Raw genomic sequence first — 13,454 nt, 5'->3', positions numbered from 1 at the left:
GCTGTCGTCTGCATGCCGCGGTCCGCGGGCGAGGAGGGCGAGCTGACGGAGGGCGTGCTCTGGGAGAGAACGACACACGCGCGTTAATGCGGTGGCCAACGCTACCCTTGAGAGAAATGAAACACGAGGTAGCTCTGGGAGCACTTCCCACACTCCCTTTTAATCAAAACCAACAACAAGCTGGTTCACAGCATATACTGCCCTGCTTGAACAATGAACTGATTTCCTTCCTTTCTTTTCCCAATCCTTCCTCGCCCACTAATTGAATTTTCGTCTCCTAATTACTCAGGCTAATTTCTCTTGAGTATCAGTACTTAAAAACATTGCTGAATATCCTTTGTATGTGTTTTTTAAGGAGCGTGGCAGCTTTGGAGAAAAAACGTGGAAATCACCTCAGGCAGGAAGGTTAAACAAGCACAAGGTGGCGTTTTTGCTGCAGCGGGTTCCTCTCCTGGAGCCATTGCAGCCTCCAGAGTATGATTTACCGGCTACACGCTGCTGACCAGCCTAAACGGGAAGGTGGGCGTGAGGGGGGAGCCAACATCTTTCTCAGAATTAAGTCCTGTCCGATGAGGGAGTAAACTCAGTCAAATATCTTCCTGGTATTCACGGGCAACAACCGAAACCCCAAACCCAGACATCAAGAGCCCGTCCCCGTAGCGGCAGGTACACACTGCGCTCAGAAACCTGCGCTGCGCTCTGTTCGCTGTTGTGCTACACAACTGCTCCCGTTCCCGCCTGCCACACAGCCCCCAGTCCTCGCGAGCAGGAGTGACCCTGTGTCAAACAATGAAAGGCAGCAATACCGCCTCTCCCTGTCAGCAGCTCGCTGCCTTAAATTTTGTAAAAAAAATAAATCCAGTGGTGCAGATTTGCCAAGAAAAAACAAGCCAATTAGTAGAATTCTTTCTTACTTTTATGCTTTTGAAAACTTCCTGCTGCCTTTTTTCTATCCCTATTTGTAAGCGCGTACATTCATCGCAGAGAAGGCAGAGGAGAGCTGCGTGGCTAGAATAGACATGGGCAAAATCAACCCTTTTCTGATCAAAATGTTCTTTCAGCTTGGAGAAAAGCTGAGAGCGCCCTGGGAACTCAGGTCTCGGTTCTGCGCTCGTCTCTCCTTTTGTTACTGTGCAAAGGCAATCTCCTCATTGCCTTGAACATCTGGTGCTCTTTCTAATTCTACGACTAAGCATGTTTGGAGGAGAGATAAGCAATTGCACAATTTTTTCTATAGTGATAAGGCAAAAAACCTTTGGGACTAGATTGATTTCCCTTGGGAATTACCAATGATTCTATCGTCGTATTCCAGAATGAAATGACTTCTGAATTCTATCTCTTTCCTCTGAAAACTTTATAACCGCCACCATATGTTCATTCTGCGTATCTGGTCTATCCCTTCTGATCCGAAACACAAGCTACCAGACCTCGGCTGAAACGACCGTGTTACAATTAATCCTTTCAGAGAGAATACAATCAGAACTAAGGCTGTGAAAAGCAGTGCTCCTCTACAGTCCTCCACATCTGCGCTTCCTCTACTCTCAGCTCTCTAGAAAGAGAGGAGCACTGAGAATGAAGGGAAAGGCAAACATTCTGACCTTCGAAAAAGCTCCAAAAAGATCTTTGAAAGCAGGATCGAACATCCTGCTCTCTCCCCTGGAGCCGGAGACTCCTACCTTTGTAAGAGCTGCGGTTGATAGTAAGGAGTGACCCAAGGCTGTTTGTGGGTCGGGGTAATCCACAGACATCTGGCGACCTGGAGATGGAGGCGCGACATCCGCCAGTGCCGCACCAGCGGTGCGGGGACCTGCTCCTCTCTCCTGGGCTTTATCCTCCTGTGCTTCCTGCTGGATGCATTCTGCTGGTGACCTGGAGGTCCTGCTGGCCGACTGCGCCGCACTAAGGACAGTCATCTTCGTCAGCAGCGCTTTTGGCAGACCATCCATGGAGTCCGTGTGAACCCCAGCGAAACAGTCTGGAAGTCTGATGTCTTCATCGGCGCTGGCGGCGTCCTGCAGGCCCTGCCGAGAGGGGTGATGCTGGGGGCTGGCCGTCACCGAGGGGGTTGTGGACAGGACCGACTCGGCCTGGCTGTCTTCATCATCATCTTCGTTGTCATTTTCATCTTCATCTGCGCCATCGGACTCCTCCACGTCATATCCCGATCGGTCATAACCAAATCTTTGCTTCTCACCTGCAAAAGTGGGAATTACAAGGTAAGCAAGTGAAGGTCCCAGACAGAGTGGGAAGGAGTAATTAGAAACACCCAAACCCCACACGGCACGTGCATTTTTCAGTCACATCCCACTGCATCAAAGCAACAGGGAAGATTTTCACTGTTACTTTTATTTTCTAGCACACGTATTTAATTATACAGCCACATAACATTTCATTTTCTGTTTCCGTGTTGTTTTTAGCCTCCTGGATTTGGCTGTTTTCTTCTAAGCCGTTTATAAACCATTTGCTCGAAGCTACTTCGCTCTTTTGCCTGGGGAGAAGCGAGCAGACTCCCGGTTCATTAAGTTCCCAGGGACGACACACGCAGCTGGGCTGCCAGCCCGAGCAGACCGGTGGGATATTCTCTAGCTGCTTCTGACTCATAAGTGGGTGTCCTTCCACCTCACATGAATCACTGCTGCAAAGGGGTTTGAAGGATGCAAACCAGAAAGACTGGAGGATGGTACTCAGGAATCTGGCTCAGTAACAGGCAAATAAGACCAAAATTAGACCTTACCAGATTTCTTCACTTCGCTGATGTTTGGCAACGAGCGTTAACAAATCCCCCGAGATGTCCGAGAAGGCAAGAAAGTCCTAACCCTATCAAAACTTACCTACGCATGAAACTTGGCTCACACGAAGGAGCCCTCCTGATTTCAAGTCTTAAAGCCAAGCTCCTGCCCAGCATTAAATTTCTCCACAAAATACAGCTCTACCACAGCTTTTCACCTTCTTTTATAACATAATTTGGAAAGAAAGAATCATCTTTAGTAAAGAGACAGAAAATCCCATCTGCTCTATCTGATTCCAAGCCAGACTGTCTGGGACTGTGTTTTACAAAAGACAAACTGCTTTGGATGCATTGGATAATATTTTACATTTGATTAAAGGTCTGTCTGCTGAGCTCTCCAAAAAAAAAAAAAAACCAAACCAAAAAAAAACCCCCAACCCCCCAAAAATCAGCATAAAAATCATTTGGCTTTGTAAAACCAGTGATGGCTCGTTAGTTAAAGTCTCTGAGATCCTGTTCTAAGGAAATCTACACAGCAACTTACCATCAAAATAAACGATTCAGAAGAAACATCAGACCCTTAGAAGAATCTGAATGTACTACCAGCGCTTTAGGTTACCCAAACCAAAATAAGCATCATGAGCTCCAGGGAGAATAAATGGATTTCATTGAGCTACCTCTCAAAACATTACCCGCCATTATAAACCTCTATGGTTTCAAATGAGCACTGCAATTAGGAACGAGACTAATAGCTGCTTTGAAAAAATCCCTCTGTCATGACTTTGTCCCTCTTCGCCTACGCAGTAATTTGTAACATTAACTGAAATATGGAAACTATAGATTTTCTACATTTACTGCAGCAGATATGAAACTGAAATGTCGTTTAAAATACTGTAAAACCTCCAGGCCACTGGAACTATGCTAACAGGAATATTATTTAAATAGTCTTCATTTATAATTCTCATCCACAGACAAAGCTGCTCAAAGAAGAAAATACCTTTTAGCAGAAAAATCAGTTCAGAAAGGTCCATTCAAAAATACGCCAATTGTTAGAATTGTTAAAAACGTTATTAACAAGACCCCATGCAGGGGTTCTTTTCTGCATACTTCTGTCATTTCTCCTCTCTGCCTCTTCGTTGTTAATTTGCAAGGCAAACAAATACAAAATGTTAGAACCTCTGCGCAGGTTACACTCCCAAATGGAAATTACTTCCTTGGTGCCTCCGTAACTGACCTCAAACACTTCTTTTGGTCTATTTCCCAACACCACGTAACTCTTCTCTGGGAAATCCAGTTTCTTTTTGTTTTTTTCTCCCTCTCTCCACACAAATCACGTTTTCTATGAAAGCTGATGTCAGTCATGAAGGACTGTCTCCACTAGCAAGAGAAACTATCTGAAGTGATTAGACTGACTTGTCATATTTGTAAAGCAAGGAAAACACCCGCTCAAACAACACCCTGATTTATAATAAGAAGCTGTCTTCTTTCAAATCAACATTTAAAAACACTAAAGGATTTACTAGCAAAAGCTGCTGATGCAGGAATTTTCTGCATACATCTCAGCGTTCTAGAAAAAACCCATAGAAAGAGAAAGGGGAGCCGTGTGCGGGACAGACGGCTCGCACGCAGGACTCTGCGGGTTATCACTTCCCTCTGCCGTTGCCCTGCTTACCTCCACCCTTGGTGCATTTGCCAGCTCCTCTTTAAGAGTGGTTGCCTGGAGCCTGCCGAGCAGGCGAGGTGACAGCGATCGGTGTGGTTCCCTCACACCGCCTCAAACCTCGGAGAAAACCCCAGCCCTGACTTGCCTGCGGGGTCAACGCACAGAGGACGCTCCGCCCTGCCTTCACACCTGCCTGCACGCTGGCTGAAGCAAGAGGTGCCCAAGTTCTCACCATCAGTAACCCTATCAAGCATCGCTGTGAATCGGGGGAGTCACAAGCGGATCCGATGCAGCAGCTTTAAGCGGTGGAAGACCCGGGCAGGTTACAGGTCTTCCCTGACTGAAGCATCGAACTGAGACTTTGCCATTGTGCTGAAAGACTTTTCTCCTTGTAATTCTCTTCCCCGATCCATTCTGGTAACTGTACGCTGCCGACTAACGTACCCTTTCAGTTTTAATTGGGGAAAAATTAATTCTTCGCTTCCTATCTTAAACTATGCACAATTATAACCATATGCTTAATCCATATATAACCGGAACTGATCTGGGTTCCAAAGGGAGCAACGTGACTTCTGTGTTCAACGTCGCACGAGGTTGTAAAGCAGGGTGGAGTATTTTAGAATGATGTGGCATAAATTTAAAGGCCACTAGCATACGGGGAAATGGTTTTTGGGATGAGAAGTCACAGGATTTAAAAAAAAAAAAAAAGGAAAGAAAACAGGAAAAAAGTTTCATACTATTAAGTGAAACCTCAATGAAAGCTCCTTCCCTCCCCATTTCAACAGAAAGACTGTTCAAGACTGCCTTAATTTTCTATAAAGAGTGTTTTTGGAAGAGTAGAGAGTCTCTCTCCTCCTCTGTCAGCTGCTGCAAGATTTTCTATTAAATCCTTGGGCAAGACTCTTCCTTCTTCCTGGACTTCACAGGAGAACGTGGAACTTTCGGCTACAGACATGAACTCCGCAAAAATTACCAAGAGCTGGAAACAAAAGGTATAATAGAAATATGGACACAACTTTTGACTGGGTATTTTGCTCACAGGCCAGCTATAAATATATCTAATAAAACTGAGTTTTTAACCCTAGGTATGGAAGATTCACAGGCAAAAATCACATTAGTCCTTCATTTGTTTCTGTGTCAGGCCTCGGTTAATCAGCCCTGTATCGTGTTTGTGAGGTTAACGAGCTTGTTGGCTAAGGCTCTGTTATACCAACATTTCATCTCAAAGCCAGGGAAAGAAAAGGCTTCAAGTTCTTTAACACAACGGCATTAACCGGACTTACCAGCATCCTAATACACCCATTAGCGAAGCGCCCGGGGCTGGTGAGTCCAGGAGCTGCTTTTCCCTGTGGTGCTGCTGGGAATTAGGTGTCTCTATGTCCTTTAAAGTTCTTTATCTTACAAGTTTTTCCTACCGGAGTCCTCGCTGTGCATGGTTTTAACAATGACTGTCTAATTACCATCACGCTGCAGAGCACCTAAGGAAGGGTTCTCCAGAATCTCAGCTTGCAGCTTTCCATTTTAATGGTGATATTATCACCAGTTAGTCCATCACGCTGCCTGCCTTGCCGGGCCCTGCTGCAGACTTGGCAACTGCAGCACCAAATTCAATGATAAAGCTCAACAGCTTAACACTTGGTCATGTGTGGTTATAACTTAATCATATTTAAGGTAGATTTTCACATGAAAAAGCAAAATGTTCGTTTTTCTTCTTTCACTAGCAGGAAGACAACAAAGACCTGAAAATGTTAAGTCCAGTCTGCTGAGGTTTCCCACGTTACACACGGGCGGTGTGTAGGTGACTACAGCATCGATATTAGCTCTACTCAGGTTAAAGACAGCTTACTAAGTTATCTGCTGGTCTGCTCACTAGCTGTTCCCATCTAAATTTAAATTTATTCAACGTATTGGCTTTTAGCACCCGAGCAATACAAAGCAGTGTTTATCTCCTGAGACTGTGGAAGCGTCTTCAGTCCTGGATTGATAAGCCTGGATACATAAAAGCATTTAAAAAGGAACCACCTGTTCCATATTACATATTTGTTTGGTTTTGTAATAGATCACTCCGCAACCAAACAAATATATTTTAAAGAGGATGAACCTCACGTTACTGTGAGATAACACTAACATCTATACCCAAACTTGTTGATCCTTGTCTGAGTCTATTCACAGGCTTTACTTGACCGACCTCAGTCTTGCTTCTGCTGCTGTCCAGTGCTCATCACCATCAAACAGGACTCACAGTGACATCTACTGGGTTAAATTCAGACTGGTAATAGCCAGAAATGACAAAAAACCCCAATCTGTGGGGTTTTGGCTTTCACTCCTAAGACTACGGGAAGTAAGGAAGTAAACTAACCAAAAAAATAAGGGTAACCTCTGTTTAACGAGATTATCTACACTTAATCGTTCCCGAGGAACCTGTCTATTGTAAACCAGCTGCAGCACCAGGTAGTCTGTTCCCAGGCTGAGGTGTAGGGCTCCAGCATGCTTCATGCTGGAATTAAATTGAAGACTAAATTAAATTGAAGATTAGACACTTGTATTAAAAAAAAAAATATTCTAAGCTCTACAGAATCAGATTCCAATCTACTTGCAAAAGGAGGGTATTGTTCCAAGGATTTTAATTTATTTTCACTCCTTAGATGTAGGTGCAGTGAAAACACAGACTGAGTCATGATTAAGCTAATGAAGAGCCATGGAAACTCACTTAAAAACTACTGTAAGTAAGGTATAGTTAATTAACTTAGAACCGCTGTATCTTTAGAAGGGTTTATTTAATACTGCAGAAAATGAAAGTGTTTTTAAAATATATATATGTGTGTGTGTGTGTGTGTATAAATACATAACCAAAACTTACAATTAGGTCTTTTCACTGGTTAAGTGATGAATATTTGGGGATAAAATTTCTCTGTAGAGACCATTTAAATAAGTTCTTCCCATCTACTGATTTCATTATTAACTAACTACCTTGTGTGAGCTTACTCAGGTATATCTTACCACTCATAAATTAGCTTACATATGAAACATTACAGGTTTAAATTTCATATCTGTTCTTATTTAAAGACAAATTATTGTTTTTAAGACTGCATAGAAAAATACAGGGTCAGCATGGCCAAAGAGGATATCCCAAGTTGCAGCCTGTCACGCTAAACAGTTCACCTCGTCTGACAATTTAATTCAGATATTAACATTCCTCACATTGTAACCAGCTATTTTGGCGATAAGAACATTCCACAGAGCAGAAGATGAAAGATAAATGGATGAGGGAATGGTCTGGAATACAAAAAGCCAGGCCAGAAAGTATTTACTAATACCCAAATGATGACAAGTCCGAATACAGAGAACGCGATGTTAAAAGCTCTGATCACACAGTCTCTGACAGCCAGAGAGCATCTCTGCCTCTTTTCCTTAGACGCTACGGCATGACAAGGTTTCAGCTTCTCAGATTACCGAGAAAACAGGCTCTGCGTGTGTGCGCACCGTTCTCCGCTCCTTATTCAATCTGACTTCTCATACGCATCTAAAAAATGATATATTCAAATAACGGCGGCAGCCTACCCTTTACAAAAGCGACATCCAGACCAGCACGCTCCTTAGTAAATAAAAGGCTGGAGGCCCTGTGAAATTCCTGGCTCATTCTCTAATTCACAGCCTGGTGGAAGACGTACAGCTGAGCTATTTTAAGCGAAGGTGCAGATGGTTTTATTGCGGTAAGAATAATCGGTGCTCCAAATGTTTCGATAACACATCAGAGACGGACAGACATGCTATGGGTCAGGAAACAGCCCTATCTCACACGGCTATGGAAGGAAGAAATTTTTTTTCTGAGGTCATAAGTACACAATCAGATTTTCTGCCCCTTCCTCTACAGCATCTCACATTGTCTCCCAGAATGAGGAAAAAGACGAGTCTGCGCAGAGCACTCTCTCAGACAGAGATAGTTTTCAACAGCCCTGAGACTTCTGAGGTAAAAGATTATCGCCTTTCAAGGCGATGTTTTATAAAGCACCGAAAGGGTGGGCAACGCAGACCCGCCAGCAAGGCACGTCAGAGGGAGGAGGGGTCAAAGGGCCAAAGATGTGACACCACCAGCGCAGCTCAACGCCCAGAGCACATCGTGTTTTCCTGTGTCGGTGATGCCTGGTGGCAGGGCTGACCCTGGAGCCCAGGGCTGACCCTGAACCCTGGCATGAGGGGTGCTGGCCCTGGGCAAAGGGCAGCCGAACAGGTGGTCAAAGTCGCTTTATTACCTGAGACTACCCAGACACTTAAAAAAACCCAATTACAGAATCACAGAATCATTTTAGTTGGAAAAGACTGTGAGTCCAACCGTTCCCCCAGCACGGCCAGGTCCCCCCTGCCCCCTGTCCCTCAGCCCCACATCGACACGGCTGTTCAACCCCTCCAGGGATGGGGACTCCACCACCGCCCTGGGCAGCCTGGGACACGCCTGCACAACCCCAGCGGCCCCTCAGCAGCACCTCCACGCAGCTGGGAAACCCCTCCAGGGATGGGGACTCCACCACTGCCCTGGGCAGCCTGGGACACGCCTGCACAACCCCAGCAGGGGAGAAATTGTTCCTCAGGTCCAGCCTAAACACCTAAATCTGGCATAACTTGAGGCCGCTTCCTCTCATCCTGTCGCTTGTTACTGGGAAGAACAGACTGACCCCCAATCCCATTCCATCAATCACATTCAAACACAGCCAAAAAAAAAAAGAGTATGCACAGGATTTCAGGGCGGGCAACAGAACAATCTACATTTAAAAAAGCATTTCTGAAAATATTTAACACCTTTTTCCCCCTCTTTGCCTTAAAAATGGGCCAACGAGCAAGCTTCTGCTTTACCACGAGCAATACCTCCACGCGTGGCTAGGTGAGCTGCGAGGTGAAGTCACGCTCTGGAAGCGCACCGTTTCCTCACTGTTGTTTCTTCACTGAATTTACATGGGTAACTGATCGCTCTGGTAACACTCGAAACATTTCCCATGACGTTACAACCACAAATGCAGATTTTAATGTCTGTGATTGGGAATATTGATTTATCGATCAATAAGAACGTTTTCGGTTCCTTGTAAATGGAAATACCTGCTCAGCCGTGGTTTATAATGCCAGAGAACCCGTCAAAAGCTACTGAACGTTGCTTTAAAAAGTCGTGATGAATTTTCTGGCATGTGAAGGCTGAAAAATGTTAATGAAAACTGATCCTCTGTGAGAAAAGGCCGGTGATTGTACCGCCACTTCTCTTCTGTGGTATTTATTTTGTACCTCACATTGCGAAGGGGAGGGCATGATTTTAACTTACCAAAGAGGAACATACCGAAGAATGCCAAAAAAGGGAAAATGCAGGTTTCTCTGCACCTCGCGCACTACTGAATCATCCCCGCTGAGTCACATTGCCAGGGTTACTGAGATCCCAGCCGATTCGCTTACCCTGCCTCTGGCTGTCACACGGGAGCGTGTGCATTCAGCTTTCTTGCCCTTTCCTGTTTAAATAAAGATTCCCACTGCCTTCTTTTCTCAAAACATCCGCCATCGAATGAACTATTCCACTGAAAGCAAAAAAAATACAACTTGGCAAGGCAGCGCGACTCATCTCCCCACTGAGAAACGGGAGGAAGGAGAAAACGCTGCCACGGCACCGAGACGTGCCGAGATCCCAAACAGTCCTAACGCACAATCTCATTGTCCATCTCGCTGCAACCGGTGCAGCCACATCGGTCCTGTCACGCTGAGCAAAACCCACAGGAACCTCTTAGACTGTCCTCGACCTCGTCTCCTCTTCAGCAGAGCTGGCGCGGGATGCGGGAAGCGCAGAATTGCAATTATTAGCAAATCCATTCATTTTGGTAACGCTCTCATCACGAACGGAACAGCAGAACAGGTCACGTAACGTTCACAATTTCTAAACGATCTTCAGCTGCTGATTTATGCCCGATTACTCGTGAAGGAAGGCACAGCTCTACCCTGGAACACGACCAGCCTCCTTGCAAAGCACTCAGCAACAGATTTGTGATTTGGGTGCCGTGTTAGTGACACAATTTCTCTGAAATGTGCATCATGCACAACTGTCTTCCAAGAAACACCGCCTTTGACTACCTTTTTTCTAGGCAAACAGCTGGTTTTTTAGTATTTTCAGTCTTGTAATATTCATCTGTGAAACTGATAAAGTTAAACTGCACAACACTGTGAAAAATTCAGCAGCAATTTATCTTTAGCATATGCTTGTCATTTCTTTTGGCAACAGTTTTCCCAGTATTTCTTGCTTCCTTGGACTAGCTTCTCAGATTTTTATCTCTGTATCTTTTCCCTGTGCAAGAATTTAAAAGCTTTGCAGAAGAACGGATAAAAAGCTGGGATGACTAAATAAATACAAAAATGCAGTAAAGAAAGATGATTTTCATTTCTTACCAAACTCTTCTTCTCCATCCTGGTCATCTATCAAGCCTACTGAGACGCCCAAATCCAGGCATTTCTTGCTATGTGCCTTTGACTTCATATGTTTTGTTAAATTTCCTTAAGAAAAAAAATGCAAAGAATTAAATGCTCTGTGACTACACAAGCACATACAAATACACACTCAACATGACCCTCTTACTCAGCTACATTTAAAACTGCCTGTATAATTTGCTTTCACACTTGATCATAGAGTCACAGAACTGTTCTGGTTGGAAGACACCTTGAAGATCACCAACTCACTCCTGTTATCCAGTACAACCACAGGTACAGCAGATGGGCTTGCTGGAAACAAACACGCTTTCATAGGGTCTTTAGTTAACCACAAGCTGAAGCCCTCTAGGAAAACACTATCTTCTTTGACAGGCTTTTCCGCCGTTGTTCACGGTGAAGACAGAGGTTTCCTGTGCTCTTGTCTTCCACGTTTGATGTTATCCACAGTCCAAGAAGGGACGGCACGTGTTCTGCTAGAGCCAGAACATCTGAATTCTCTAAGTTACAGTCGATGAGCTCTCAGCCTCTACTCAGGTGTGGGTTGGATCAGAATTTGAACAGTGCATTTAAATGCACCGAACTTACTTCATAATCATTAAAATACCAACTGAACAAGCTGCCACTGCCAGGTCCCCACTGCCCCCTGTCCCTCAGCCCCACATCGACACGGCTGTTCAACCCCTCCAGGGATGGGGACTCCACCACTGCCCTGGGCAGCCTGGGACACGCCTGGACAACCCCAACAGGGGAGAAATTGTTCCTCAGGTCCAGCCTCCCCTGGTGCAACTTAAGACCATTTCCTCTCATCCTGTCGCTTGCTCCTGGGGAGACTGACCGCTCCCTCACTCCAACCTCCTGTTAGGCAGCTGTCGAGAGCAAGAAGGTCTCCCTGGAGCCTCCTCTGCTTCAGACTCAACCCCCTCAGGTCCCTCAGCCGCTCCTCAGCGCATTGTGCTCCAGACCTGCCCCAGCCCCGTTGCCCTGCTCTGGACACACTCCAGCAATAGTATCTTGCCCCTCAGTGTGAGCTGACAAGGCCTGTGGCAGCTTCATGACCGCTACCAGCTCTCTGAGGCTCTGTATTGAGATAAAACAGAACAGGACGAAAATCCTAGATGATGATGCATTTTGCCTTGGTGTGAAAGATCCTTCTTTTTTTTATGGCAAAGTATAAAAAAGGCTGGTTCAGTCTTCAAAGTCATGTTGCCAGAAAACTATTACATGAAACTAAAGTTCATATCTTGCAGCTCTTTTAGTATTTGATGGACTCTATTTTTAGTGTAATCATTTTCACTGCCTGCCTAAATAAACAGATTAATTTCATTCAAAATCAGCACATGAACATATTTGAGCTGAATCTCAAAAGTGAATGTACATCTGCTGAGAGGCCCCACAGGCTGCTCTCTCCTTCCCCTTTGAAAAGAAAATACAGCAAATACCATCCAGAAAAGATCAGACATCTGTAAAAGACGGTATTTGTGAAATGTATGTTATTATGTGTCAGGATGCAGCGAGAGGTTTTGACACATCTAAAGACCAGCCCTGTCCCACTTTCTGCAGCACTGGGTTGTTTCGTGGAAGTTTTCTGCCCAGCTGCTGAGTAGTCTTGAACTCACTAAAAATACAAACGTTTCTGAGGTTACCTCGGAGGGGGATTATTGCTAAATGATGTTCAAAGACGAGAAAAATTTTACTGCTGAGAATTTTTTCGCTGAACATATTTTGGCTGTGACCTTCTCCTGCCTGTTTTACCTATTCAGTGTCCTGGATCTACCACTGTTTCGTACAGCACCTGCTTAAACCAGGATGCATTTAAGTCCTTCTCTGGGTCTTAGAAGGTCAAGTGGAAAGTGAACCTTGTCCTTCAAGGTTATAAAAAGCATTTCAATATAGTAATTTAATAAAGGCCAATTTGTTTCCCAGAGGAAGTGGTTGAGTGCCAACAGGAATACAATATATGTCAATGTCACACCTCCAAACGATCACCAGCAGGGACTTAAAATTCTGCATCCCCACCCCTATCTAGCACGAGCATCTGAGCAGCTCGCTCCTCTTCACCTGACTGCCATCACGCTCCTGTACCGTTTCCCCTTTCCTCTCCAATTGCTCACCCACCTCATGCCACACAGTTCCTCATATAAAGATGAGAATACCTCAATGGACATCCAGAAGACAAAGGAAAAGAAGGAAACCAGAAACTGCCGACAACCTCTACCTTTAGTTTTGAAGGAAAAGTTGCAGTAATTGCAGTGGTAAGGACGGACGTCTGTGTGCGTGCGGATATGCTTCTTCAGCATGCTGGGCTTCTTGCAACGGATCCCACATTCTTCACAGATGTACTTCCCTCTCCCTCTGCCCCGAACGTACACATAGTCTTCATTCGACTTGTACCTAGTAACAGTACCACAGGAGTAAGGCAGTTAGTTGTAATGGGAAAAGGATTCTAGTTAGAAACCCTAATTCACCAGAATGTTAACATTAATATGATAGATGAAAACGAACGACTGACAAACCCACTCTTGCGCTTTTTCTGCTCAACTTCTGCATTGATTTGCTAAACTCACATCTGGGTTTTTCACTAGGTAATCATGGATTTCTTTAGGAAGAGCG

The 13,454-nt window shown here is 44.9% G+C and overlaps 1 protein-coding gene across 1 annotated transcript in view; it reads right to left on the bottom strand.

Annotated features, from left to right (window-relative positions):
- Positions 1-5: 5 nt before the first annotated feature.
- The window catches only part of HIVEP1 (human immunodeficiency virus type I enhancer binding protein 1), a gene marked incomplete at its 3' end in the record, with an annotated part of 53,111 nt that continues 39,662 nt past the window's right edge, over positions 6-13,454 (bottom strand). Inside the window, exons 5-8 of the mRNA XM_010139543.1 lie at positions 13,060-13,235; positions 10,806-10,910; positions 1,677-2,194; positions 6-59 (exon numbers count right to left, since the gene is read on the bottom strand). Coding sequence (XP_010137845.1) covers positions 6-59; positions 1,677-2,194; positions 10,806-10,910; positions 13,060-13,235 — 853 coding nt within the window. The remainder of the gene's footprint in view (positions 60-1,676; positions 2,195-10,805; positions 10,911-13,059; positions 13,236-13,454) is intronic.

Source organism: Buceros rhinoceros, unplaced genomic scaffold (assembly GCF_000710305.1).
Source record: "Buceros rhinoceros silvestris isolate BGI_N320 unplaced genomic scaffold, ASM71030v1 scaffold8030, whole genome shotgun sequence".
NCBI lineage: Eukaryota > Metazoa > Chordata > Aves > Bucerotiformes > Bucerotidae > Buceros > Buceros rhinoceros.
The sequence above is the reverse complement of the archived record's forward strand: the minus strand, read 5'-3'. Positions and strand labels throughout refer to the sequence as shown.